The sequence below is a fragment of the Panthera pardus genome, unplaced genomic scaffold (assembly GCF_024362965.1).
Source record: "Panthera pardus isolate Hobbes unplaced genomic scaffold, ASM2436296v1 HiC_scaffold_12, whole genome shotgun sequence".
NCBI classification, from domain to species: Eukaryota; Metazoa; Chordata; class Mammalia; order Carnivora; family Felidae; genus Panthera; species Panthera pardus.
Genome location: NW_026526677.1, coordinates 99,308,357 through 99,333,736, shown reverse-complemented (window position 1 = coordinate 99,333,736; position 25,380 = coordinate 99,308,357). Strand labels below are relative to the sequence as shown.

Here is a 25,380-nt window from a genome sequence, read left to right as displayed (position 1 = left end):
CAACAATATGGAATGTGCATGGGTAGAGGTAAAGAGCCTGTCCCCTGGAACAGCCAGCTGGAGGGACCAGCCAAGCAAAGCCCGACCAGAATCATCGCCAAGGTCATCAGTATAGGGAGGGCCCTGGCAGTGATTCCAGTGTTAAAGGGCCAGCTTTCCAACTTCCCTATGAATGAACGTGCCCCACGTTCTTAGACATTTTCCACGTATGATCATACCAGGGCAGGTAACATTTCAGACCAGGAGACCGGGGCTCGGGAGGGAAAGGAACCTGTCCCCATTACAGCTGGCAGGTAATGAAACTGGAACCCAACTCCCCAAAAGCCAAAAATGGAAGCCCCAAGCCGTTTCTATTAAACATAATTTTTATTTCATCCAAGGCAAAGCTAAATAAAGTTCTACAATGCCAAACGTGGTATAAAGGCAAGAGAGTTGATTGCATCCATCTTTCTGTGCTTGGACACAAGTCATGGCTGGGGGTGTGCATATCCGTGCCTCCCAGAGGCGCCAACGGACCAGAGGCCTCCCGGACCCATTGCGGCACTGTTTTGATCTATAGTTATATTTAAAAAGTTGACTATGGGTATTGTCATCCAAGCCAGAGGAATAAACCATGCATAAGATAGTCAAAAGCTCTGAATATCAGGTGGGAGGGGAGGGACTCCAACCCGGGACAGAGTAAGGTGAAGCAAGCTGTAGGATTTTCTCGAGAAGTTCCCCTCCTTGCTCTCCCCACCCACCCCACCCCCCCCACTCCCAGCACTCATGGCAGCTGCCTGCGACCGTGGGAGGGAGTCATGGGGTAATGGGGCCCAGAAGCATGGCTGCTCTTCCCCTCTGTCTCTTATCCTCTCTCAGCCTCCAGGTGGCCCAACAGCTATAGCCCAGGCCAGGAAAGATGACTCCCCAAATGTGCCGAGTCTCCCCCCATCTCAGGCACACTCAGCCTTCACACACGCCTCCTACACAACCGCGCTTCCGTGCACAGCCCCTCACCCCCCTCCCAACTCCACGGGCACACCCTCACCTGCCACCATGTCAGGAGCACGCTTTCACACCCCTCCCTTCACACCCCAGCTCTGGTCAGCCAGCCAGGAGGGAAAAGTCTGCGCTCCGTCGGCCCCCTCTCCCAGACCTCTCTAGCCTTACAGGTTCGTTCTGGCGGCCTTTTGCTCAATTCCGGCCCAGGGAGAGACGCAAGGCCTAGAATGCTGAGGTCCTCATTTGAGGCCAAGGATGGGGAATTGGAAGAGACTCTCATGTTGGGTCTCGCGGACTTTACTGTGGGCACAGCTGCGTGCCTCCAGGGCTCCCAACGCTAACTCCGTGAATGGCTCTCTCTAGCCCAGGAGCCCTGGAGACACCCTCACCAACCCCTGCACATCACCCTCTGAGATCTGCGCGCACTGAGGGACGGCCTGGGAACATGGCTTTGCCCGTCTACATTCTATGGCAAACCCATGCCAGTGTGCCTCCCGGGTGCCCTCCCAGCACGGGGGCAGAACATTCTCTGTTGCGGGGACAAAGCTGAGCATTCTTAGTCCCCACTCGCTCAACGCCCGTAGTGCCCCCAGGCACCGGGGCAACCCAAAGTGTCCCCCCCTCCGGTCCCCATTCTACCCCCTCTATTGAAAACTCCCAAACAGAAGCCGTGGATAAGAAGCTTCAAGCATCAGAGCCAAGGTTTCTAATATTGCAGAGACTAAAATAATTCCAAGGGGGAGGAGTGGGAAGAGAGCGAGAGTGGGTGAGAAAGAGAAAGTGCATGCGTGCGTGTGCATCGATGTGGGTCTGTGTCTGTCTCGTGGGGAAGGGACACAGGTGAGGACAGGACAGACTTGGAACGACTCCTCCAATGATAAGGCCTGGCCTCCTAGATCCCTTTCCAAGCCAAAGAGATTTTTTTAAACAAAAACCCGTCAAGCCTCACAACAGTCCTGGGAGGTAGGTAAGTATCATTACACCCACTTTATAGACGGGAAAAGCGGAGCCCAGAGCAGATGCGTGACCACCTATCAGTCAGCAGTAGACCCCGGAGCGGACAGGATGATGCTTTTCCCCCCCACCACCCCCCTGCTCTGGAAACCCTGGCCTCCTCTGAAGAGAGTAAGAGGAGCCCAACCGACTCGGATTCAGCTCGTTCAAATGTTGAAACCGGGAAGGAGAAGCAAGCAGCTTTCACGAAGGTGGCCACAAGAAGTTTTCCAAAAGGCTGGCAGTCTGTGTGTTCGCAAAGCCGCAAAAATCTGAGCCCGAGCCTAGAGTTCTGGGGGGTCAAGGATGGGAGCCCTAGAGGCAGATCAGAGTGGGACCCTGTAAACCCGTCAGGTGGGGTGAGGGCCACGGGTCACAGCCAGGCACCTGTTATTCAGCCCCCATCCCCTCCACCCTGGAGGAAGCCTGCGGCTGCTTTTGGATAGGGAGAATCTGGTGGCAGCCCCCTAACCTCTGGGAAAGGGGGCTACTCCCTTCCTATCCCTCCCAGGCCCAGAGGACAGAGCGCCAGAGAGGGGGCTAGCGGGAACAGATTGTGGAGGCCTCCCCTAACCGCACACGGCTCTCTTCACCCCTCCTCCCGCCCCATGGGGACACCACCCGCCGAATTCCCTGTCAGGGACCCTGAGAGTTCCATGATCCCATCACTGTCCAAGGGGCCACTGGTGGGCCCCCTCAGCTCCCTGGTCCCCAGCATGGTCTTGGGAGGAGGCAGCACTACACCAGAGATGGCCATCGCGTCCAGGCTGGAGACGGGACAGAGGGGATGAGCCGGGACATGAGGAGCTAAGGCACAGTCCAGCCCCACACACAGGGGGGTGTGCAAACCAGTTCTTAGAAAAGCAGAGAAGACTGCGAGAACTCTCTCCCTGCTCCTCCCCCACCCTCGGGGGGCGAGGGGGGAGGGTGGCACAGCTGAACGGGAAGCAGCCAGGAAACCCAAGGGCCCTCTCTTCCAAAGCGAGAGGATCCCGGAGGTGAAAGCAAGGCTTGACCCCAAGTTGGAGGTGAACAACCCAGGGCCAGGGGAGAAGGTGTGATGGATGGGCACGGGCACGGGTGGGGGAGTGAGCCCACGGGAAGGGAGGGTCTGAGAGTGCAACACCTCAAGCAAGATGATGCCACCTGCCGCATCAGGGAAAGAGGAGCAGAGGGGAGCCAAGCTCGGGAGTTCCCAGGGGCGGCCATGGTCCCGCCATGCCGAGGAGAAGGGGCAGCCCGCACTGGAGGTGCCGGGGCGGGCATCCCAGTGGCCGAGGGTCCCTGGACACCGGCTCGCCCACGTCCGCAGTGCTGGTTCCCCGAGAAGAAATGCTAGGAAAGGCTTCAGTAGCACCCCCAGTGCTCCAGGAAGGCCGGGACCCCCCCCTCCAAGACCAAGACGGTCAGCCCCAGTTGGGAAGGTTCACGGACTCCAAGCAGCAGTGGGGGACGGGGGGTCTGGGGGGGGTGGAGATGGGACAGGGGCTGTGGGACACCCTGTGGAGGGGAGGAAGCGCCTCCCCAGAGGGACCTGGCGGGTCAGGTGTCCATCAAAGCTACTCACGGTAGGACCCCCGCTAGCAGGCTCCCACCCCCGACCCTGAACAGAGGGCTGTAGGCCACAGCCACCACCGAAAGGGTTAGATCTCCACATTATTGTTCACTTGGGTCCAGCTACCGGGGCAGGCCTCACTGATCGCCCGCCAAGCCTCTCTTAAACAGAAATCTGGAGGAAAACCAAGGTGTTGCTCATACAAGGTAGGGAGACTGAAGAAGACCGCATGTACCCAGGTGTTGGGGGACCCACCTTCCACACCGCGGAGCCTTCCTTTGCTTCCCTGAACTTTCCATAGGCCCCCTCCCCTGGCCGGCCCTCATCCCTGGGGAGCCCCGGCTGGGAGGGGGGCAGGCAGGCTGGCCAGGACCCCGGTTTCTCCCCAGAAAGACTACAGCTGGAGCCAAGCAGCAGGTGTCTCAGGCACGTGGGTTCACGGACACGGCTCAAGCATCAGTTCCATCATCAGAAAGTGAGGCCCCCGGCAGCTGCTCGGCCCCCAGCAAGGGCTCACACTTTGGTTGGTGCTTTCTCTTCCGCCTTAGAGCCAGGTAACCCATTCTCTGTGTTATCATTCCCTGAGGAACTCATGAGGCACTCTTTCCTGGAGAGGGAGAGAGCAGGAGAGGGCACTGGTGAGGTGGTGAGGACAGGAGCAAGAGTAAGGGGTCAGCTCTGGAGAGAAGCGGTGGGCCCCACAACCCGCCCCAGGCCCTCTCTCTGGCCTTCCGGAGGGCACAGGTGGCGAGACGTCAAGTCATCTAACCTCTCTGGGCCTCAGTTTCCTCATCTATAAAATGGACGTAACGATGACACCTTCTTCGTGGGGGTGCCACAAGGCATCAACGAGTACCTGGAACGGTGCCTGCCACGTGGACAGGACCCGGGAAGGCTCACCATCACCTAGTCGCCCCAATGTGGCAAAAGGCAAGAAAGAGTACCAGGCGCTGTTCCCAGGGGTCAGGGCTCCGGGGAAGCCAAGCCAGGTTAATTCCCAGGCTGGGCCAGCCCAGGGGAAGGGTGCAGGCCAGCGGGCAGTACGTCAAGGACAAAGAGCTCCTCCCCAGGCCCCCGGCGGGCCCTTCAAGGCTCCCTGAGCCGGCTGTGACCAGAGGTGGAGGAACACTCAAGGAAGAGGAGGAGAGAAAGAGCAGGGCATCGAGGACGGCAGGTGTGGACAGAGTATGGTGGGATGGGGAGACGGCAGGAGGAAGGAGAGATGGTTACACGGGAAGACATCCCCCAGGAGTGCCACCACCCTGCCTGCCCAGAACTGGTCGTGTTCCAGGATAAGAATGTCCCACCTCAAAACAATTAAAAAATAAAAGGGGGGGGGGGCCTGGATGGCTCAGTCAGTTAAGCGTCCGACTTCGGCTCAGGTCACGATCGCACGGTTCGTGAGTTCGAGCCCCGTGTCGGGCTCTGTGCCGACAGCTCAGCGCCCGGAGCCTGCTTCGGATTCTGTGCCTCCCTCTCTCTCTGCCCCTCCCCTGCTCGTGCTCTGTCTCTCTCTCTTTCTCAAAAATAAACAAACATTAAAAAAAAAAAGATGCCCCACCTCAATGCCCGTACCCAGGCTGCATACGGCTCTCCAGAGAAGCCCTGACCGCTACATCACTCCGAGCTCTCTGCTTGTGAAAGCTTCCGAGGCTTTTTCATGGCTGCTGTGGCCACAGACTATCTTCGCCTCACCCCGGACTTGTGCAGCCAGCTTCGAGGCCTTCGGGAAGGACTTGCTATTTTGTCCTCATCGGTTTTGTCTTGCAAAATTTACTCCAGAGCTGCAGCCTACCGAGCTCCTCCTAGATCCCAATTCTGTTCTCTAATAGTCACTCGGTTCCTGGAAATTTGATATTCTTGGTGTCACTCAAATCCTAGTAACAATGAATAAGCAGGGCCCGGTGGCATACCACTAAAGACCTCTATTCAGATGGATCTATCTACCTTTCTGTCTATCTTTCTGTCTGTCTGTCTATCTATCTATCTATCTACCTACCTGCCTGCCTACCTACCTATCCCTATACCTATAGCCAACCAGACAACCACAATCTACCTAATTGTACTCCCAAGCACTCCAGATTTCTTTACTGAAAAGCCACTCGGTACCCAGCACTGTGTCAGGCTAGCGGGCGCTGAGTGCCTGCTCTCAGAAAATTTGCAGTCTTCCAGAGAAAGTGACATTAAACACATGACCCCAACACAATGATAGGGTGAAGGGTGTGCCGAGGAGGGATTCCCCGAGGAGGCCTCCTCCTAGGGATCGGGGAGGGCTCTTTGGACATGTCACAGAAGTTGAGTCCGACAAAGATGAGCAGGAAAAAGGGAGGAGACATTCCAGGCAAAGGGAACTGCGCCTTTGAGGAGAAGCCCAGAATTGATCCCAAGATGCTGTCCCGCATCTCCCTTCTGCTCGGGAAGCCACCCCATCTCTGCTGTTAATGCAGGATTTCCTGCACTCAGAGGACCCTTGCAGGCTTCCCCGGGGTCTGAATCCCACCTCCAGCCTCCCCTCCCACCCAGTCCCTGTGCTCACCGAGGCCAGACCCATTCTTCCAAAGCCCTCTGATCATGCCAGGCCCTGAGAGCTCTCACAGGCTCCAATGCAGCCAGAAGGAAAACCGATCTCAACCCGGACTCCCAGGTCCCCAGGGGTCTCCCCGCAGCCCCCTCTGCAGGCTTTTTCTCTCCTTCCCCCCGCCCCCCAACCACACGCCCCGCTCTCCCAACCAACAAAATGCCTTGTTCTTCAGACACATCCCTCCTCCCAGACTGACCTCTTCTGCTCTCAGCAGTTCTGGAACACCCTTCTCCTGACCCTCCCCAAGGCTTAAATTACATCCATCTCGCAAGGCCTATCACAAATGTCCCTTTGGCCAGAAATCCTTCCCTAGTGTTCCACCCTCTCCTGAACCCCTGAAGCATTCTACTGCACCTCTGTGTGAAGTGTTACCATCTGCAGCAACCTCTTGATTTACCAGCGCCCTAGCAAGAAAACATTTGGTCTGCCTTGTCCTTGAGGAACCCCTGGTGGTTCCCGAGAACCACTGTTTTCTTTTCTAAATGCTTTTAAACCATATGCTGAACAGTCCGTTCTCCAATTTTGCTAACCGTCAATAGCAAAACTGGTTATTAAAAACAAAATGCGGTCCAACTCCATGCTCCTGGTCCCTCTCCAAACTCTCCAAAACCCTGGTCATGATGCAGGGAGACAGTCCAAGATTTCTTCATCCCAGCCAGTGCTGGAGGTGATACCCCGGGCCTCCCGCTCTCTACCCCCAGCGCTGTTCCCTTAATGTCCCCCCGGCCTTCAGCTTCCCTCCCTTCTCACCAGTACAGTTTCTGCCCTTTCCAGCCTAACTCCCTCTTCTCAACAAAGCGGAATGACGGGAAGAGAAACAGAGCAGTTCTGGGGCGCCTGGGTGGCTCAGACGGTTAAGCACCCAACTTCAGCTCAGGTCATGACCTCTCTCTCGGTTCATGGGTTCGAGCCCCACATTCCAAATGCCTTTTCACATTCTCCTCCTGCTGTTCAGGAGCCCGACACAGTTCTGGCAATTCCAGGCCCCGGGGGCTGGGCTCGTACCCTCCCTCCCTTCCCATCCGTCTTAAACCTGAGCTCGCCCTGGGGTTTCCGGCAAGGCCCTGTCGGCCTTCTTAGATTTTAGTCTCCCCCGTGTGAACTTTCAGAATAAGGGTCTTCCCATTTTAGAGTTTCTGTACACGGAATCTCGCATTTTCTGTGATTTGACAAAGCAGGCGTCGTCAGTCCTCTGGTAAGACTTAGGCTGGGGAGGTGCACATGGAAAGAGAGGAGCTAACGGGACGGACAGGAAGACCGCTAGAGGAGAAAGAGCAGGCAGGTTGTATTCGTGTACTCGGGGAACTCAATAAATTCCTCCAGGAGGGAGAGGAAGAGGGGCTGGGAGGCGGGAGGAGGGGCACAGGGATGGGGAGGAGGGGTAGGAGTGGGAAGCGACGATGGGGTGAGGGGACACATGGAAGGATGCAGGCGGACGGGGGGCAGACGGCAGTGGGATGAGACAACCCCGGCAACACCCACGAGAGAAGACGGGACGGGGCGGTGGGCCCGTGGCGGGGACAGGAGCGTGCAGTGGAGCCAACTCACTTTTTCTCCTGAGTCTTCTTGATGACGAAGGCGATGAACTTCTTGAGCAACAGAATGCAGATGAGGAGCCCGATGACCCCGCCCACGACGCCCAAGATGATGAGGGTCACCGTGTTGTCCACTTCTTCCACTGCATGGCCAGAGCAGGGAGAGGAGGGGGTGGGTGAGGGGAGCGGGAGTCACCTGGAGCCCGGCATTATGGCAGCCCGGCGGCTACAGCCCTCCAACCCCGGGTCCGCGGCCCTCCCCAGGCCTTGCAGCAGGAAGTAGAAGCTGGAACATGGCGTCCACCAGGCTAAGGCACGACACGAAGAGGGCCCTCCCCCGACCCCCTCCGTGCACACACCCTCTCACAGGCACACACGCCGTTCTGGAATAATCCAGACGCGGGGCCACAGCGGCTTTTGAGCCCCAAATTGCCACATCGAATGTCACTGCTTCTTTCTGGGCCTCTTTTGTCCGTGCAGGAAAAATGAAGCATCTCCCTCTAACAACTTCTCTGCGGCAGGAAGTCTTCAGGGTCAGGTCGTCCGGATTTTAACTACAGGCTTTCAACAGTCACTAACGAGCTGGTAACTGGAGCTGGTCACTAACCCTTCTACCTCGGTTGCCTCCGCTGAACTCCTGACTTCCGGAACCCCCTCCACTCCCTGTACCCCGACCTCCGTCGAGAAAATTCCACCCTTCCGGTTGTTTTGGCCAAAATGCTTGCAGTCATCCTTGACCCCTCCCTTCTCCAAACCCCACATCCCATTCACCTGAGAATCCTGATGGCCCTAACTTAAAAATCCCAGAATCTGACCTCTCAGTGCCACACTGGCCCAAGACATCCTGGCCTGGATGTTTGCAGGAGCCTCTTAACCGGACTCCTTACTTCATCATCTATTCTTGGCCCTGCAGAGAGCTTGTTCCAGGTTAATTCTTCTTCTCAGAGCTCTTTAGTGGCTCCCGTCTCCCTCAGGCCCCACACAATATGGCTTAATCTGACTCATTTCTAATTGCTCTGCTCCAGCCACAGTGGCCTCTCTCTCTTTTTTTGTTTTTCTTCCCAGCCACAGTGGTCTCTTTGATGTTCAAGTATCTGCCTCAGGGCCTTTGCCCTTGCTGTTCCCTCTGCCTAGACTATCTTCCCAAAGATATCCCCATTGCTTCCTCAAATGTCCTTCTTCTCTGTTGCCTTTTTGGTGCGGCCTTCCCCTCTTTCCTTCCCCGTTTTGCTTTTTCTTCACAACGCCAGCTATGTTCTCTTCGACGACCTCATTTTCTTCTTTATTTTGTTTACTATATATCTCCCCTGACTGGAAGGACATCGCCAGAAGGGCGCAACTTCGTCTACCTTGTTCGTGCTGTGTCTTCGGCACCTGGAACAACGTCTGCCACACGGTAGGTACTCAATAACTATCTGGTGAATAGAGGAATGAAGGAGTCTATAAAAACGGAGAAAAGATCCCTTCAAGGGGACGTGTGAGGATCAAAGGAGCGAAGGTAAGACCCAGCGCCTAACTCAGGGTCTGGCACCCAGAAATGCTCCGTAAATGTGGCTTCCCTGCCTCTCCTCTTCCCTCATGGAAAGGCTGCGCACAAAGTGGGATAACATCCAAACATAGTAGAAGAGGTGATGCTCTACACAGCATTGACCCAGATGGCTCCAGGCTCATGGCGAGCTGCCTGGACGGCCGCTGGCTCTGCCCCTGACACGGCCAACAGTGAACCCACGGGCATCTCTCTCTCCAGGCCCCACATCATCCGGGAGGGCAGTGAACCCCCAGGAACACAAGAAATGCAGCACAAGCAGGATCCTTGATCAGCTTCCCTCCCTTTTCTTCTCTGCTTCTGTGCCTCCTTAGCCTGGCAGACGCCCCATCCGCGAAGCCCAGCCTAACACCTCCAGCCCCTTCTCTAACCACCTCTAGCGCCTGGAGTCATGTGACCACCTGGCTCCTCACCACCGGCTTCTTCACCGCCCAACCGTTCCATCTGTGCCAGACGGCAACCCCCAACTGGGGTTTAAGCTCCAGAGGGGAGCAATCGTTCTTATCAATCTCGGTTGCCTGTGCCTCTCCACGCTCCACCCCTACTTCAGGTCTCTGCTCACCCGTCTTCTGTCCTACCCTGAACTCTAAACTCCTCAAGGGAGACCACTGTGGATCAGTCGTAGCCCTTTTGGTCGGATACGTGGCATGCGACCAGCAGTTGCTAAGGGAATCCACAAGAGCAGTAATGATCGGCACACCCCACGAACGTCCCCCCCCCCACAAAACACTCCTAGCTCGCGTCTCTACTTCTCATGGGTACCCTAGGAGAACGCAGATTTTACAGATGAGGAAAACCAGCTCAGAGGAGCGAAATGTATATCACGAGCTGTTCAGCAGCAGAATGAAGTTCTCCTGCTCAGTGATTTGAGCTTCCAGATGTGACCCCAGTAACTCTCGAGAGCACAAAACAACAGAAAACACCAGTGGGGTCCATTTTGCCATTTCAGTGTAACACTGAGTGGGGTATCCCTGGTCCCAGCCCCCACTGCTTACGTTTATCGACGACTTGGAGGGTGATGGTGGCCTGGTGATGAATATTTTTCTCCTTGGGGTTCCTCACATGACAGGTGTATTTGCCCGTGTCGCTGAATTCTAGGTTCCTCAGCAGAATGGAAATGTTGTTCATCTTCTCCTTAGTGGAGCCCTCCAGAGTGATGCGATCATCGTCTTTTGACTTCACCTTGGGGTCAGACTTCTCATTCTTCACTGTCCCGTCTATGATCTATAGGGGGAAGGAGGGGGGGAAGAGATGGCCGAGAAAGAATCAGAGTCCTCAGAAGTCACGGCATCACTTCAAGCCCATCCCTTAGGTGCCTCCCTGCCCAGGTCCAGAAAGAGCCAGAGACGCTCCCCCCACTTGGTTTCCTCCCAATATCGATGACTCCGCCTGTCTAACCTGAATTTTGCTTGCTTCACGCTAAACCCATTTTCTGTCATAAGGTCTCCCTGGAACGCAGCACAGCGCTTACTGCTTTCTTCTTAAAAGCCTTTTACATAATGACTCCGGCAAATCCCACACTCGTTTCCCTCTGTCAACACCCCCCACCCCAGCCTTTGCTGACGCCTTGTCCCCTGTCCATCTGAATTCTGGCCCTCCGTCAAGACCTGGGTCAATCCCAATCCTACGGCACTGTCCGTCAACAGCCTCTGAGTTCGGCGTTTAATTACATCCAGAGTTGGTCTCTTGTGGCTTCCTTACTTACACCTTGGGACCCCTACCGGACCACGCGGTGACTCCTCCCTGAGCCCCTGTTGACTGATCCACCCCACCCCCAGCCCACAGCCCTGCCAGATACTCCTGGAGAGCTTCCTCTTGCCTCCCTTCAGGTACAGCTCCCCAGCCCTTCTCCCCTTGGCCTCTTCTCGTTTCCTCTCTGCAAGCCTTCCAGAGGTCTTTTCCCTCTCCCGTTTTTTAAATTATTTTCACACAAGCAATCCAAGTTTCAGGTATTCCTTCAGACCAGACAAGGACTCTAGCCAAGAATGCCAACAAATCCCCCAATTCTGGAAACACAGTCTAAGCATTCCTCCCATTGGATCCTTCTGGACAGCTCTGGGAAGAATGCTAGGAGCAAGGGTGACACAAGGTGGATCCTGGGGACCACTGCAGGGATGTCATTCCAGAAGGGACCAGACCAGGGGAATGGGAGGCAGGGGTAAGGCACAGGGAGCTGAGCTGTCCCCTCCCCTCCCCCCACGACTTACAGTCCTGAATGTGTCACTGCTGTTGTACGACCACCAGAAGTAGAGGTCCTGGAAACCAAAGCAGCTGGAGAACGTGCAGGGCAGCAAGATCTCCGTGCCGTTGACGGCGTAGATGGTGGTGGCTTTTCCCACGGACACCTCCAGCGACAGGGACACGGGGAGCAGGAAGAGACCTGTGTGAGAGACACCACCCCCCTGAATAAAACCCCACGGGAATCCCCAGCCTGGAGCTCTGGAAGAGGACACTCGGGCAGGGAGGAGTGGCTTGGCCGGGCAGGGAGGTCTCTGTCACCCTCGGTATCAACTTGGGGAGGACGGTCCTCTTCACTGCAGCTCACGCTGCCTGAGCCACCCGCCCTCATTCATTTCTCCCGCCTGGCCCGGGCCGGTGAGCCGCCCTTGTGGCACACGGAATGACCACCAGGGGTCACCCCAACCCAAGAAAAAGGGGCCCTCGCCGCGAGTCGGCGCCCCCTAACCTGCGGGGCAGTCCCTGAAAGTGCCACTCCCGCACCCCGCAGGTGCCGGACGGGCTCGGCCTATTGGCGGCGGGAATGGCCCCTGGGACGCTGCGCGGCCCCCTCGTTACATTTCCCGGATTGGGGGGTGGGGACGAGGCGAGGTCCCGCGCGGGGAAGAAGGGAAAATGGGCAAACCCCGTCCCCGACACCGCGCAGCGGCCTCTTCGTCCTGAGCCCTGGACCCTCGCACCGGCCCCCGGGGGCTGAGAGGCTGAGGGCCACCTCGCGCCGGACCGTGCCTGCCTGGCCGGGTCCCACGGCCCCTGGACACCTGCCGGACCCTGAGAACAGGAGGAAGGCGACCCCCCCGGGGCAGGACCGACGGGGGGTGGGGGGGCACCAGGGGACCGGGGGAGGGGGTGGGGTGGCTCGGGGGCTCAGGTCAGGCGAATGTAGGAGGAAAAGGGAGCGGGCAGACCCCGCTGGAGGCAGAGTCCAGACGACAGGGATGCACGGGATACGGGCGGTGTGGAGGGTGCCGGACCGCTGTCCCCTCCCGGCCCGGAGTAGCCCGGACTGTCCCCCACACATCACAGCCCTTCTCGGCCCTCCTTCCGGGAACGTTCCTCGAGCGCCCCCCCCCCCCCCCCCCCCCCCCCCCCCCCCCGTCTCTTTCTGCCAACCTCGCACCCACTACTCAGGACATCATTGGGCCTGGGAACCACCAGTCTCCACTCGCCTCTGGGACCCACCTCGTGGCCCTGGCCCTCCTCCTGTCCCACAGAGTCCTTTGAGGAGCCCCGCGATAGGGGGCGTGGGGAGGAGGGGCGTCAGAATAAGATGCCTAGCTGTCCTTGCCCCTAAGTGAAAGGGGCACCTGGGGTGGCCCTGAGCGAGGTCTCAGAGAGGGTCCTACTCAGGTTCCCAGCCATCCCCGGAATAATGACCCTTTTTCCTGGGCCCAGAGCTCTGCTACAGGCCACACGTGGGTGATCCCATTTCATTCCCAACTCACACCTGGAAGATGGGTATTTCTGTAAGACTGAGCCACTCAGGCACCCGGACTTCCGGCTCAGGTCAGGATCTCACTGTGGGTTCCACCCCTGCCTCCGGCGCCAGCTGAGGGCTCGGAACCTGGAGCCTGCTTCCCATTCTGGGTCTCCCTCTCGCTCTTTCCCTCCCCTGCTCTCGCTCTGTCTCACCCTCTCAAAAATAAAAATAAGCATTACAAATAAAAAGGTGGGTATTAGCAATCCTACACTTTACAGACGGGAAAAGTGAGACTCAGAAAAGCAAAGCGTGTTGCCCAAAGTTGTACAACTCGTGGGGTTCTGGAAACGTGAACCCAGGTCTGACTCAAGAGCTAGCGCGCAGGAGGGAGCAGCCCTGTGGCGGCACTGACTCCTGTCCCGAAGTTTCCCTGATTTTTCTTCCCAGACTGCAGCTCCTCCCAGCTGCTTGGACCTCCGGCCTGGCGTTCCCAGAGTGCCCGAGCTAGAGGCCCCAGGCTGATCCGTTACTCTCACTGCCCATCTTAGAGACGGGACAGCAAGGCCCCACATGGGAAGTGACTTGGCTGCACTGACCGAGGCGTGATGGCTGGGCCCCCTGAGACACCCCCCCCCCCCCCCCCCCCCCCGCCCAGCCCAGATCCGCTCTGCAGACAGTCCGTAGATGGGTGTTGTTCCCAAGACAGCCAGGGTCAGTCCTTGTCTTAGGGGTCACCAACCTCTCTCTTTGTCCCATCCTGACTCTCAGGGACCTCTTTTGTCTACCGTGATTCCTTCATGGTCCCTAATCAGTTTCCCCTTGCTTTGCTCACCGGAGGTAATGATGCACCTAAGCAGTGCTTTTTATTTTTTTATTTATTTTTTTTTTTTTTATTTTTTTTTTTCAACGTTTTTTATTTATTTTTGGGACAGAGAGAGACACAGCATGAGCGGGGGAGGGGCAGAGAGAGAGGGAGACACAGAATCGGAAACAGGCTCCAGGCTCCGAGCCATCAGCCCAGAGCCTGACGCGGGGCTCGAACTCACGGACTCACGGACCGCAAGATCGTGACCTGGCTGAAGTCGGACGCTTAACCGACTGCGCCACCCAGGCGCCCCAAAGCAGTGCTTTTTAAATGACAGCGAAGGGCTCCAAGGAGAGCCAACGGCCCCGCTTCTTGCACTCAGGGCTCCACTCAGCTTCTTCACGTCCCCTCAGCTGCTGAAGGCAACGTGGAGGGCTCTCACCTCGAAGGTCAGAAAGAACACGCAATGGTCCAGGAACCCATCGTGGCCCCTGCCAGTGTCGATCACAGTCGATACTTACTGAGCATGTACTATGTGCCAGGCACATCGGATCTATACCCATCCTGTGAGCGACGTGCTATGATAAGTCCATATTATAGATGAGACAACTAGCACAGAGAGGTTAAGTGGCTCGCCTTTCGATCAACAAGAAACATTTCCAGCATTCCAAAGCCCCAAAGCAAGAAACTCCTTTCTCACATCCTAGTAGAGAAGGGTTTGCCCGCCAAGGTTCCCATGAGTGTTGAGAAGTTAGCCCTCATTCTTCGATCAGCTCTTATGTGCCAGGAATTGTTCTAGAATGTGGCTTTCCAACTTGAGACAGCATGGGAATCACCAAGATGGCTTGGCCCACCTCTGGAGTTTCTGATTCAGTCCAGAGAGCCTACCGGAAATTAGAAATTTGCATTTCTAGGGGCGCCTTGGGGGGCTCGGTGGGTTAAGTTTCTGAAGCTTGATTTCGGCTCAGGTCATGATCTCATGGTTCCTGGGTTCGAGCCCCACATTGGGCTCGGTGCTGACAGTGCAGAGCCTGCTGGGGAGTCTCTCTCTCTCTCTCTCTCTCTTTCAAAATAAATAAACATTTTTAAAAAAAGAAATTTGCATTTCTTCATGTTCTCAGGGAATACTTTGGTCAGCAACAACACTTTGAAAACCACTGTCCTAGAGGATTTATCCATATTAACGCCAGCTTTTATTAGAACACCAAAAGGTAGGTATAATTTTTCTCATTTTACAGATGGTGAAACTGAGGCTCAGAGAGCTTACATAACTTGCCCAGGGCCACATAGTAACTGGTGAATCTGGGACTGAGCCCAGGGCATGTTATATGCCCTGTCTCATTTAATCCTCATAATAATCCTAGGAGGTAGTTATTTTTATCCTTAATATACAAAATGAAAGGAACAGGCTCAGAGAAAATCACTTGCTCAAGGCCACACACCCGGTGAGTGGAATAAGCAGCATTCACACTCTCAAGGCTAGCTTGGCTCACTGCTCCTGGTTTCCTTTTTCCCTCTGCCCCTGCCCTGCAACACACCTCCCCTAGAGGTCTGGGGACAGCAGCCAGACAGGAGCAAGCGGCTGACTTCGGCTCAGGTCACGATCTCACAGTTTGTGAGTTCGAGCCCCGCACCGGGCTCTGTGCTGACATCTCAGAGCCTGGAGCCTGCTTCAGATTCTGTCTCTCTCTCTCTGCCCTTCTCTTACTCTTTCTCTCTCTTTCTCTCTCAAATGTAAATAAACATTTAAAAAAAAATTTTTTTAAAAGATGGCCCTTCTGTAGGCAACACGAGCTCTGCTTCTGACCCCCATTGTTCCCCCAAACCAAGGAACAGAGTGCGGAACTATGACGGGGAAGCCTTCAGAAGCTTCCTAATAACCACAGGCCTCCCTCGGTGCCCAAGCTCCAAGGACAGCCATAGCTCCAGCCTCCAGTGCTCACTGGCACCTCTGGCCAGGAACCCGCATCCTGAGGCAGATGGGGGGGAACTCAAGTCAAGGGTGACATCCCCTCCCCAACCCCCGCCAGAATGGGATATCCAAGAACACCAAAAATACACATCGAAAGCAAAATCTTTCTGACTGCTTTAAATAGGGAGAGGCCAAAAAGGGCAAAAGAAGAGTCCAGAACGGAGGACAGGCTATTTCTTTAAGGTCTAGCTCATGACAATGCATATTTCTGCCTGATTAGCGTGTGCCTATGTGGATGACTTAACTCTAATACACTCAGGACTCCCACAGTGAAACATTGCCATTCCCAGCATAGCCTGGAGGGGACAAAGGAAAGGCAGAGAGGCTTCCACGGAAAAGTCCAAAGCCCTGCCCAAGTTCAGACATCAGAGACGGCGGGCAAGCCTGGGCTCTGCACCGCACAGCCTCCCAGCGGTCTGGAAGTCCTGGCCGCTATGCCTGGGAGGCTCGTGCACAGAAAAGCCAGGGGCCTGTCTCCTGTGTTCTCCCATTGGCAATGCTCTACTGGGGGGACAGGAGGGAACAAGGGCAGATGTTGGTCCACTAGAGGCCCCCGGAAGAGTGCTTCAGTAGGATGACCAAGCCAGGAGCGGACTGGTCAGCAGGTGCCAAGCAGGCCCCACGCTGCCTGCTGACCTTGATAAAGTCAGAGACGCCACGGCCCGCATGCACACCCCAGACCAGGGACGCCTGTCTTTCCTACCTCCTGAGCTTGGTATAAAGACAAAACATGAGCTCACAAAGTCCAAGAAGGGCCTCGGTGAGGCCACCCCTCTGACCTAGGCACCTCGAAGGGAGAGGAGGATGGTATTTGAAAGGAGGGAGGGGGACAGGGCTCACCCCCATCACAGGTCTGGACGCGACCAGGGGACCTCTAGGTCAATGGCCGGTGTCAGCCGAAAATGCCCCCAGGCCGTTTGCACACTACTTTGTACTCGTGCCCTATATCACCACTTGGAGGTGATTGTGTCTGTGCGGCCATTTCCCCGGAGTGAAGACGTTGCTTAGAATTTCAACTGTTTAGAATTTCAGTGTGTGCCTGTATTTGGGACTGGGGGCCTCTTTCTGGCTCAGGGGTCGATGAACAAGGTCTCACCCTGTGGAATACCACCCTGAGCCCCAAATCTTTGCCTTTGCTCCCTGAAAGGCCCTGACTACCCAGCGACTCTTGAAGCCTCCATTTTCTTTGCCCTTCTGGGAAGCCTTCGGTCCCTCCACTCTCATCTGGGTGCTGCGGGTATTGTCTGAGGAGTCACTCGAGCTGCCCAAGTTTTAGTAAAGTAAAAAAAGCCCTAGGGGTGCCTGGGTGGCTCAGTGGGTGAAGCGTCCGACTTTGACTCAGGTCATGATCTCACGGTTTGTGAATTCGAGCCCCGCGATGGGCTCTGTGCTGACAGCTCGGAGCCTAGAGCCTGCTTCCAATTCTGTGTCTCCCTCTCTCTCTGCTCCTCCCCTGTTGATGCTCTGTCTCTCTCTCTCTCTCTCTCTCTCTCTCTCTCTCAAAAATAAATAAACATTAAAAAAAAATTTTTTTTAAGTCCTTGGCGCATGCAGATGTTATCATTAAATATTCACACCAGCGGGAATCTTACGGTCACCATCAAACATTCCAAGGCAAATGCCAAGGCAGGAAATGGTCTGCCACCTCTCCCCAAATCCAAGGATCAATCACTCACACACACACACACACACACACACACCCCGCCAGAGGGGAGGGAGCAAAGAGGGGCAAGGTGGCATGGGCTCTAAGTTTAGCTCCGAGGGCTGGCCTGGCAGCACGGGAGGCGGAAGCAGGCTGACTGTAACAGGGAAGCTGATACACTCTGGTCCCTGGCCCCGGGGGAGTCAGACAGAGACAGGCTCAAAGTTAGAGCTGAGTAGCAGAAAGTGGGCCGAGGCAGCAGGACAAGACCCCTCCTGAGGAGCAGGGCCCTGGGGACCGTGGGAGGCAGGGCTGGGCCAACCAAGGCCCCTGGGCCCAGAGACAAAGGAAAGATTTCAGCTCCCTCTCCCTAGGCAACCTGCCTACTTCCTGCCCACCCCCAGGAGCTTTGCTGAGACAGAAGTGTGCCCCCGAGAGAGTACTGGATGCTCAGCAAAATCAGCTTTGCCAACAAGTCCAAACAGCGAGCCTGCCCCCCCCCCCCCCCTTGCAGCCACGGAATGGGTGTGTGGGCACAACCAGCCTGCGGCTTATGCAGAGATCCCTGCACTCTCAGCAAGCGGTGGGAGTACCTGTGCCCAGGGCCTACCTTTCGCACTGATCCTAGCACTAGGGCGGGGGGAGGGAGGGCTTTGGGATACCCCCACGGCCCGCATCTCCGGAAAACCAGCCCATCACCCAGTCCAGCTCAAAACCAAGGGCATCTCTCCACTCCTCCTCTTTCCCGCCCTCTTCTCCGTGAACTCCTTACCTCACCCTTTCCTTTCCTTTTCTCTGAGCGGGTCTGAGCACCTTCTCCTTAATTGTGTTCTCATTAAACAAGCCCTTAATAAATACATACCAAGGGAAAGAGGGTTGTGCAACATAGCACCCTCACAAGTGATAATTAAACACAGATCACAGCAATTAAGCAAATCGGGGAACAAGGAAGGGGCGGGCAGGACAGACATATTACCAGTTACAAGCTCAGGAAGGGACTGGCACCCACGTAAACCCCAGCCGCAACAATACGACCTTGGAAACTGCTTCTCTGTTTAAGAGAGGGATGTGTTGTGGGGTTATGAGAAATCTGTGGTCTCAATAAGTGAAACTGAGTTTGACATGGGGTGAGGGGGTGGCGGGGGAGGGACCCCGGGGAGCTTACTGCTTTGTGCCCAGTCTCTGCAGGTGTCTGGGCCCCCAAGCCTCTATCCCTACAGGCCTCACCCCTTCTTCAGCTCAAGAGCACAATCCTGCTGACCTTCCCTCTCACCAGACTTTAGTCAACTGGGGGGCAAGTTGGGCTGACAGAGCCCAAGAGAACTCGATTCTGTCCCACTTGACCATCAATTGGCCATGTTGGGTGAGTCACCTTCCCTCTCTGGACCCTGGCTTCCTCATCCTTAGGGGAACTCTGTGATATGGTTTTCAAACTTCCTGCCAGCTCGGATGCTGCCAGGGAGCTTCTCAAGTTGGCTGTCCAGTTGCCCCTGTATCTCCCCCGCTGGACGGGGAGCAAAGATGGCGCCTGTGTCCCAAGTTCAAAGCAATGCCCTCTGTGAGGGCTCAGTAGCGGCCGCCTGGGCCGGGTCCAAGGAGGGACCCTGGTGGTCCTAAGTCTACCCAGCTGAACAGTCCTTGGGGGGAGGGGGGAGGGGACGTTTTCCACCTGGAGCAAAGTACCAGGACTCTGCCCACCGCAGGCAGAAGGCGGGGCAGAGGTGTTGATAAGTGGGCTGGTTTAATGACTGTAGGAGTTTGACCTCCCCAGGGACCCCTTACCCCTGCCGTGGCCGCAGTGGGCACCCGGGCTGATCAGAGGCAAGATGGGGGTGGGGAGAGCTGGCACACAGCGTCCCCGCGCCCACCCGATGAAGAGGGAGCCTCAGGCCTCGCAGACGCCAACCTCATTAGGGTCACTGCAAAAGCAGCACAAACCTGCGCCCAAGGGACGAGAGATGACACCCGTGTCTTCTCGCCAGCTGTAGGGATGTAAGTAAATCGGTGGCTCCCGAGTGAAAGAAATACTCTACCCTCCTCCGCACCACGTGCATACACGTGGCCACCCAGGTCCGCATACAGTTTATTTACATTTGCACGCACAGCAGCGGCCGCCCTTAAAAGCTTCGGTCTCCCTGTTTCCGGCACAAACGCCTACATCATGTACCTAGCCTGACGAGGGGAGCTGCCAAAAGCCAAATCTGACAAATATAAACAGGAAGAAGGGCAGGTGCCAGAGATGGGGTCAGCTTACACTGAAATCCAGCTATGATTTATGAGGGGATTAGATTCTGGACTGATACCGTTCTCTAATCTCTTGGAGTTCGCCACTCAAAACTATCACGTGTATATTAATAGATATTAATACTCTCTTCCTTCGGGGTCCTCTGGATCTGTCTCCTCCGTCTTCATACTCATCCCAAAACGAAGAGCCCGGGAGCAGGTTAAACAGGTCCTCCCTGTGGTATCTCTTTGCAAGGAGAAGGAAAAGATCTTTCCTAAAAGGGGGCTTGAACGGTTCTCCAAGTCCTTCCAACCCTCCCCAGTCCCTAGTGTGGGGCTGCGGGAAAGACAGTGGGCACTGAGGAGATAGAGGGCAGAGACAAGCGGGAAAAGGGCCAGGAGGAAGGGGAGCCCCCCTCCACCCCCTCCAACTGGTGCATCCCGATGCCTGGGCATCAAGCCTCCAAGTTGCAAACAGCTCTGGGTAGGGGGAGAAACCACCATCCCGACAGTCACAGGTGCAGCCCGCCTGGCATCCCCTCTACGCCCGGGGCACAGACACCCTCCCCCAGCAAGCCTAAACCTCAGGACTCGAGAGACCCCTGCTGCAGCGCCAAGATGCAGCTCCAGAAGCCCGGAGCTGAAGGCGCCAGGGACAGCAAAGAACTAATCACGGGGCTGGCGGCCGTTGGGGCGGGGGACACGCACCGTCCCCAGAGAGCACAGCCGTGCGAGCCGGGCGGCGGGCAAGAAACTGGTGGCGGCGCTGCTCCTTCCGTGCCGCACTCCAAAGCCCACCCGGTCCACGGCACTTCTCTTCTAAGTGTCCCCTCCCCTGGGGGAACAGGGTGGAGAAAGAGGAGAAGAGATCAAGCTGGGGCTGCCTTACCCAAAAGCCCAGTGCCCAGCCATCTCGCCGGGGCCGCGCCTCGGTCCCTGGCCCCGGGCATCGTTCTGTGGTCTCCGGAGCGCGCCAGGGGCGCGGGGACGGGCTACAGGGCACAGCCGCTCGCGGCCCGCGGTCTGCAGTGGGCCGCCGAGCCGCCGCGAGCTCTGCGCCGCCGGTCGGGGCTCGGGAAAGTTAGCGGGGAGAGCGCAAGAGCAGGGGGAGGGAGGGAGAGGAGGGGCCGGCTGCTGGAGCCGCTGCTGAGGGCACCGGGAGGAGAAGGAGGAGCAAGTGGAGGAGGAGGAGGAGGAGGAGGAGGAGGAGGAGGAGGAGGAGGACGAGCAGGAGGATCGCCGACCGGGCGCAGAGAGGAGCGGCGCTGCGCCTCGGCTCTGGACGCGCTCCAGCCGCAGGAGGGGCGGCGGCCGCCGCGGAACCCCGGGCGCCCCCGCCCGCTGCGCACCCTGCCCCGCCTCGCGGGCCGGGAGCCCCGGGAGCGGGCCGGGCACCCCGCTTCCTCCCCAGCGCGGGCTGGGCGGCTGCGGCTCAGCACTGCAGGGCCACCCGCAGCCGCCCGCATCATCCCGTGCGCCGAGCTGCCAATTAGGAGGATAGTTGGGGGTGGGGGTAGATGTGGAGCCTTTCGGGTGTTGGGAGGCTGTGTTGCTCTGCTTTGGGGAACGCGAGTCGGGCGGCGGCTCCCTCTCCCGGGGCCGCAAAAGGACCGCTCGAACGTCCGCGGCCGGCACTGCCGCAGCGGGTGAGTGCGCGCGCGGGCTGGCCCACTGCGGACCCCCTGCGCCTGCGGCCCGCCGCCCGTCGCCCGCGCCCCCCGCCGCTCAGGGCCCGGAGAACAGAGCCTCCAGTTGCAAACGGCCCCCCCCCCCCCCCCCCCCCCCCCCCCCGCCCACAGACCTCTCCCGAAATCGTGATGCTCCTGGCTGGGGAATCAGGCCAGACACTCCCTATGTGCGCCCGTTGCACCGTCCTTCTCATTTTGCCCACCCAGGCTGTTCCCCCGGAACCTGCTCTGTCTCCCTCCTCCAAGGGATTCCCTGAGTCTCCCTTTTGGGGGTGGGGAGTAAAGGAGCCCAGGGCAGGCCTCCCTGCTTGGGGTTACAGCCAGGTCGGAGGGCTGAGGTGCGATGGCAGAGGAGGGAGCCTTATCCAACCTGGAGGGACAAGCGAGTAGGGCTATTTGCCGGCCACCCAGACCCCCTCCCTCCACCACAGATCCTGTCCGCCTCCCTGACCCTCCAGTCCTTGCAGGTCTGGACACCGGCTCAGATTTGGAAGCCTGCTCCCATGTCACGGGCTGAGCCCTGCAACAGCCCCGTCAGTGCCCCCACTTTCTTAACCTGGGGGTCCCCCGGCCGGGCTTTAAAGAGATCCTGGCCTCCTTGAGGTTGTCGGGAAGATGCTCTGTGTTTCCAGGAGAGAGGCCCACTGCCTTTCCTCCGTGTCGCTGTGACAGTGTTGTGGTGGCCCTGGGGTTAGGCGCTGGGGACTCCAATCCCAGCTCCAGCACGCACTGCTGCGTGACCTTGAGCAAGTTATGCAATCTCCTGCAGAAGTCTCGTCTGTACTTTGTGATAGTTACCTCGTAGGATGGTTAAGAGCAGTGCTACTGAGACGGAGCCACCGGGAGGGGCCTCAGGGCCTCGCTCTGGCCCTCCTGTGGCCCTAATCTCCTCACTGGAAAAGGAGTTCGCCTGTCAGAAAGGAGGGTGGTCCACGCACCTCCTCTTCTAGACCATGCTCCGGGTATCCGGGATCCTAGAATTCCCTGCTCAGATGACTCAACCCGGAGCCAGCCTCGTCCCCAGGCGCATCCCCTCAGGAGCTGACCGTGCCAGATGCACCCGCAGGCCCAGAGAGTGGGCAAGGGTCAGCTGTTTGCAGGGGCTGGGGAGTGGACAGAACCCGACATGCAGGGTGGAACGTTGCCAGGCAGACGTGAGAGCCCCCACCCCTGCAGGAGCCGAGAAGCAGCCCAGGGAATCCTTTTTGAACCCGGGCCTCGAATTAAGGCCAAGGAAAATTGATCCATTCGGAGGATAACAGATCAACTTTAACACTTTGGCATCTTGACATCTAACTTCTAGTTAGGCATAGATGTAATTTCCATTCGTCCGCTTGCTCCGGGCCTTACAAACGTCAGAAGCGGACCTGACGATGAAGCCTGAATGAGATATTCTTTTATGCAAAAAGTGCTTAGCACAGTGCTAGACAGAGGGTGAGCGCACAGTACCTTTTCGTTCGTACTATTCTCAAAGAGGTCTGTGACCCAAAAATGCTCAGTCTCTTCCCATCTCCAGGCTCACCTCACCCTCTCCTCCCCACCCGAGATCCTGGACACTAGACCAGCAGGGCGGGCATCAAAGCTGCCCACTTTATTTTTACAGCAAGGGTCATGTTTCTCAGAACAGGAGGCTGAGGTGAGGGAGGAGGTGAGCCAAAGGGAAGGAAAGTGACCCCTGCCCAGAGAAGGGGGAGGGGAGGGGACAGAGCTCTCTGGATATCTTTAGATCCTGGCGACCGGAAACGGGGCCAGTGTCCCCGGTGCCCTCCGCGTCCCCGCTGCCTCGCTGCTCGTCATTCTTCACAGCCCGGAGAATTCTTAGGAGACACACACATTTCACAGATGAAGAAACGGGCCCAGAGAGGTAGAGTGTGGAGCCCAAGGTCACAGAGAAAGCGAGTCTTAGAGCCAGGATTAGAACCTCCCCCACTATGTGATTCCCTCTGTCCACGCCCCCCCAGCTTTCCTTTAAAGAACATCAGGAGGGTTCCACACTTGGGCAGAAGAAGTGCTTGAGAAATGCATTAGTGGCTAGGAGATTTCTACATTTATAGAGCACTTTCCCGAACAATTCTCAAAACCCTAGACCATTGATCCAGCTTGGAGGGTCCTCCTGAGTGTGCTGGGGAGAGAATGACCCTTTGAAAAACGTCTCCTTGAGGAACCCTCCCTGATTTAGCCCCCTTCGCCCCGCTCAAGAGCCCCCAGTCTCTGGGTGGGGGACACCATTTCGGCACTTGGCTCTTTTCCCTCCTTCTGCTGGAAATCCCTGGAGGGCCGGGATGGTGTCTTGGATATAAGCCCCCAGCAGCACCCTGGAGGCTTGATCCTTGCTGGTGGCTGATGCACACTCAGGTCCTGGGCAGCCTGCTCAGAAATACCCTGAAGAGCAAGTTTTCAGGGGTTGCAGAGAGGGAGTGGGCCTCTGAAGTATCAGGATGTGCTGTCATTTCTCCGGTGGAGGGAGGGAGATGGGGCCACGACTTAGGGGGAAGGAGGTTGTCTCCTGGGTAGGGGTCACGTAGGTTCTTTGAAACAGTTAGTTCAGGTGCCCTATCGGTTCCTGCCCTCGGGGAGCTGGAGCGGAGCCAGGAGGGAGAGCATAGGAGGGAGGGAGGGTCGGTGTGTGGCTGGGGAAAAGGGGAGCGCCCCCAACAGTTCTGGGAGCAGAACCCCAGCCCCCGGTGACCGGGAAATGCTCTCCCAAGCGAAGGAACTCACTCCAGGGGCGGTCCCAGCTTCTAGCAGGGCAGGCAGATGGGAGGCTCAGTCCCCTGCTAGTTCTTGGAAAGGTGGCCAAGACCCCGGCAGGGGAGGAGGGGAAAGGGACACTCCTATGAGGTCTCGGGAGCTATTTTAAGAGGAGTTCCTCCTAAGTAACTGGAGCCTGGCAGGGAGCCTCCCCCCGCTCCCCCCCACCCCTCCCCCCACCCCCCGGCCCCTGCGCTGGCTCCCCCATGCCCTTGCCCCAAGGCCCCTCTCCCCCTCCTCCCCCAAAGCCCCCCACAAGCGGCTCCTGGCCCTGGCCCTGGCCCGGCCTTGCAGATAACTGAGCTCACTGGCAGTGGTGTAGACTCGGAGACTCAGAGACCACGGGGCTCTGCGGGGAGCCCCCGCCCTCCCACCTCACAGCTCCTCTCCCACCAGCCTGAGGTCTACCCCCAGAGGCTGCTTCTCCCACCACCTTCCCTGAGCCGCCCCCGACCCCGACCCCTCGCTTATAAACAGAGCCCCAACCTCAGGACGGCGGAACTGCAGGCGCCGAGATCCTCTGCCTGCATTAATTTAAAGTTAAATGCCCTCAAACCTTTCTGCCTCTCGGGTTGGGGCTGGGTGCACGCCACCCGCCACCCGCACAGACTTTTGGGAGCCTCCTTCCTGGTGCGCCTGGGTCTGTTCCCTGCCCGTCCCTCCCCGCCACTCGTTCCCTCCAGCTCCGAGTGCCCGCTCAGCCGCCCCCGGCCGCTGGCTCGGCACCCACTGAAGTTTGGCAGTGCCGAGGGGGTTAACAGGACAGCACGCACCACGCCGGCCCGCAGGCACGTGGTCTAGCGGCCGGCCGGGAGCCGGTCCTGGCCACCGCGCCCCTGCTCCCCAAGCCCACCTCGCCCTGTGGAGTTGGAGTAGAGATCAGCTCTTCCTGAACCCTCCTCACCCACCTCCGCTTTCTAAGGGCTCTGGGCACAGGCAGGCAAGGCAGCCACCGCCTCCATGCCACCCATCATCCTCTTTTTCTGTTTTCTTCCAGGTTCTATCCAAACATCCTTTCGGGCAAAGGGGGTGGGGAGCCCCAGACAGATGAGCTCATTGGGAGGAGGAGGGCAGAGGGAGGAGGGAGCTGAACCGTCCTGACCAGAGAGGTGCTCACCGGGCAGTCCCAAGCTGGAGAGGGGCGTGTGTGTCCACTTCCAGGAGCAGGCATCCGCTTCCCTGCGGCAGCTCAGAGATGGGGTGAGTCCCCGGCATCTCTTTCCTCCGGGCCACGTGGGGGTGGGCTGCGAAGCCCCGGGGCAGGGTCTCAGCTACCCCGCCCAGCACCCCAGAGGTTGTTTACTCACTGCTTCAAGGCTTGCCATGACCCCTGCCCTCCCGTCAAGGGAGCCGGGGGACTCGGGAGGGCTGGGGGCTGGGGGCATTGGGAAGGTTTCTCATCCACTGCAGCCCGGTTGCCCCTGGGACTACCTTGTCAGCTGGACGGCCA

The 25,380-nt window shown here is 57.7% G+C and overlaps 1 protein-coding gene across 2 annotated transcripts; it reads right to left on the bottom strand.

The window, feature by feature from the left end:
* Positions 1 to 347: 347 nt before the first annotated feature.
* On the bottom strand, positions 348 to 25,380 carry SCN4B (sodium voltage-gated channel beta subunit 4). Of its 2 annotated transcripts, none has more exons than XM_053900423.1 (5): positions 25,362 to 25,380; positions 11,399 to 11,571; positions 10,187 to 10,415; positions 7,659 to 7,788; positions 348 to 4,136 (listed from the first exon to the last, which is right to left on the bottom strand). In XM_053900423.1, the coding sequence occupies exons 3-5, from the start codon at positions 10,317 to 10,319 to the stop codon at positions 4,043 to 4,045; spliced, it is 357 nt and encodes a 118-aa protein (XP_053756398.1). In that variant the 5' UTR covers positions 10,320 to 10,415; positions 11,399 to 11,571; positions 25,362 to 25,380; the 3' UTR covers positions 348 to 4,042. The 2 variants fall into 2 exon arrangements, with proteins under 2 accessions (XP_053756398.1, XP_053756397.1); XM_053900422.1 differs by lacking the exon at positions 25,362 to 25,380 and adding an exon at positions 20,381 to 20,556.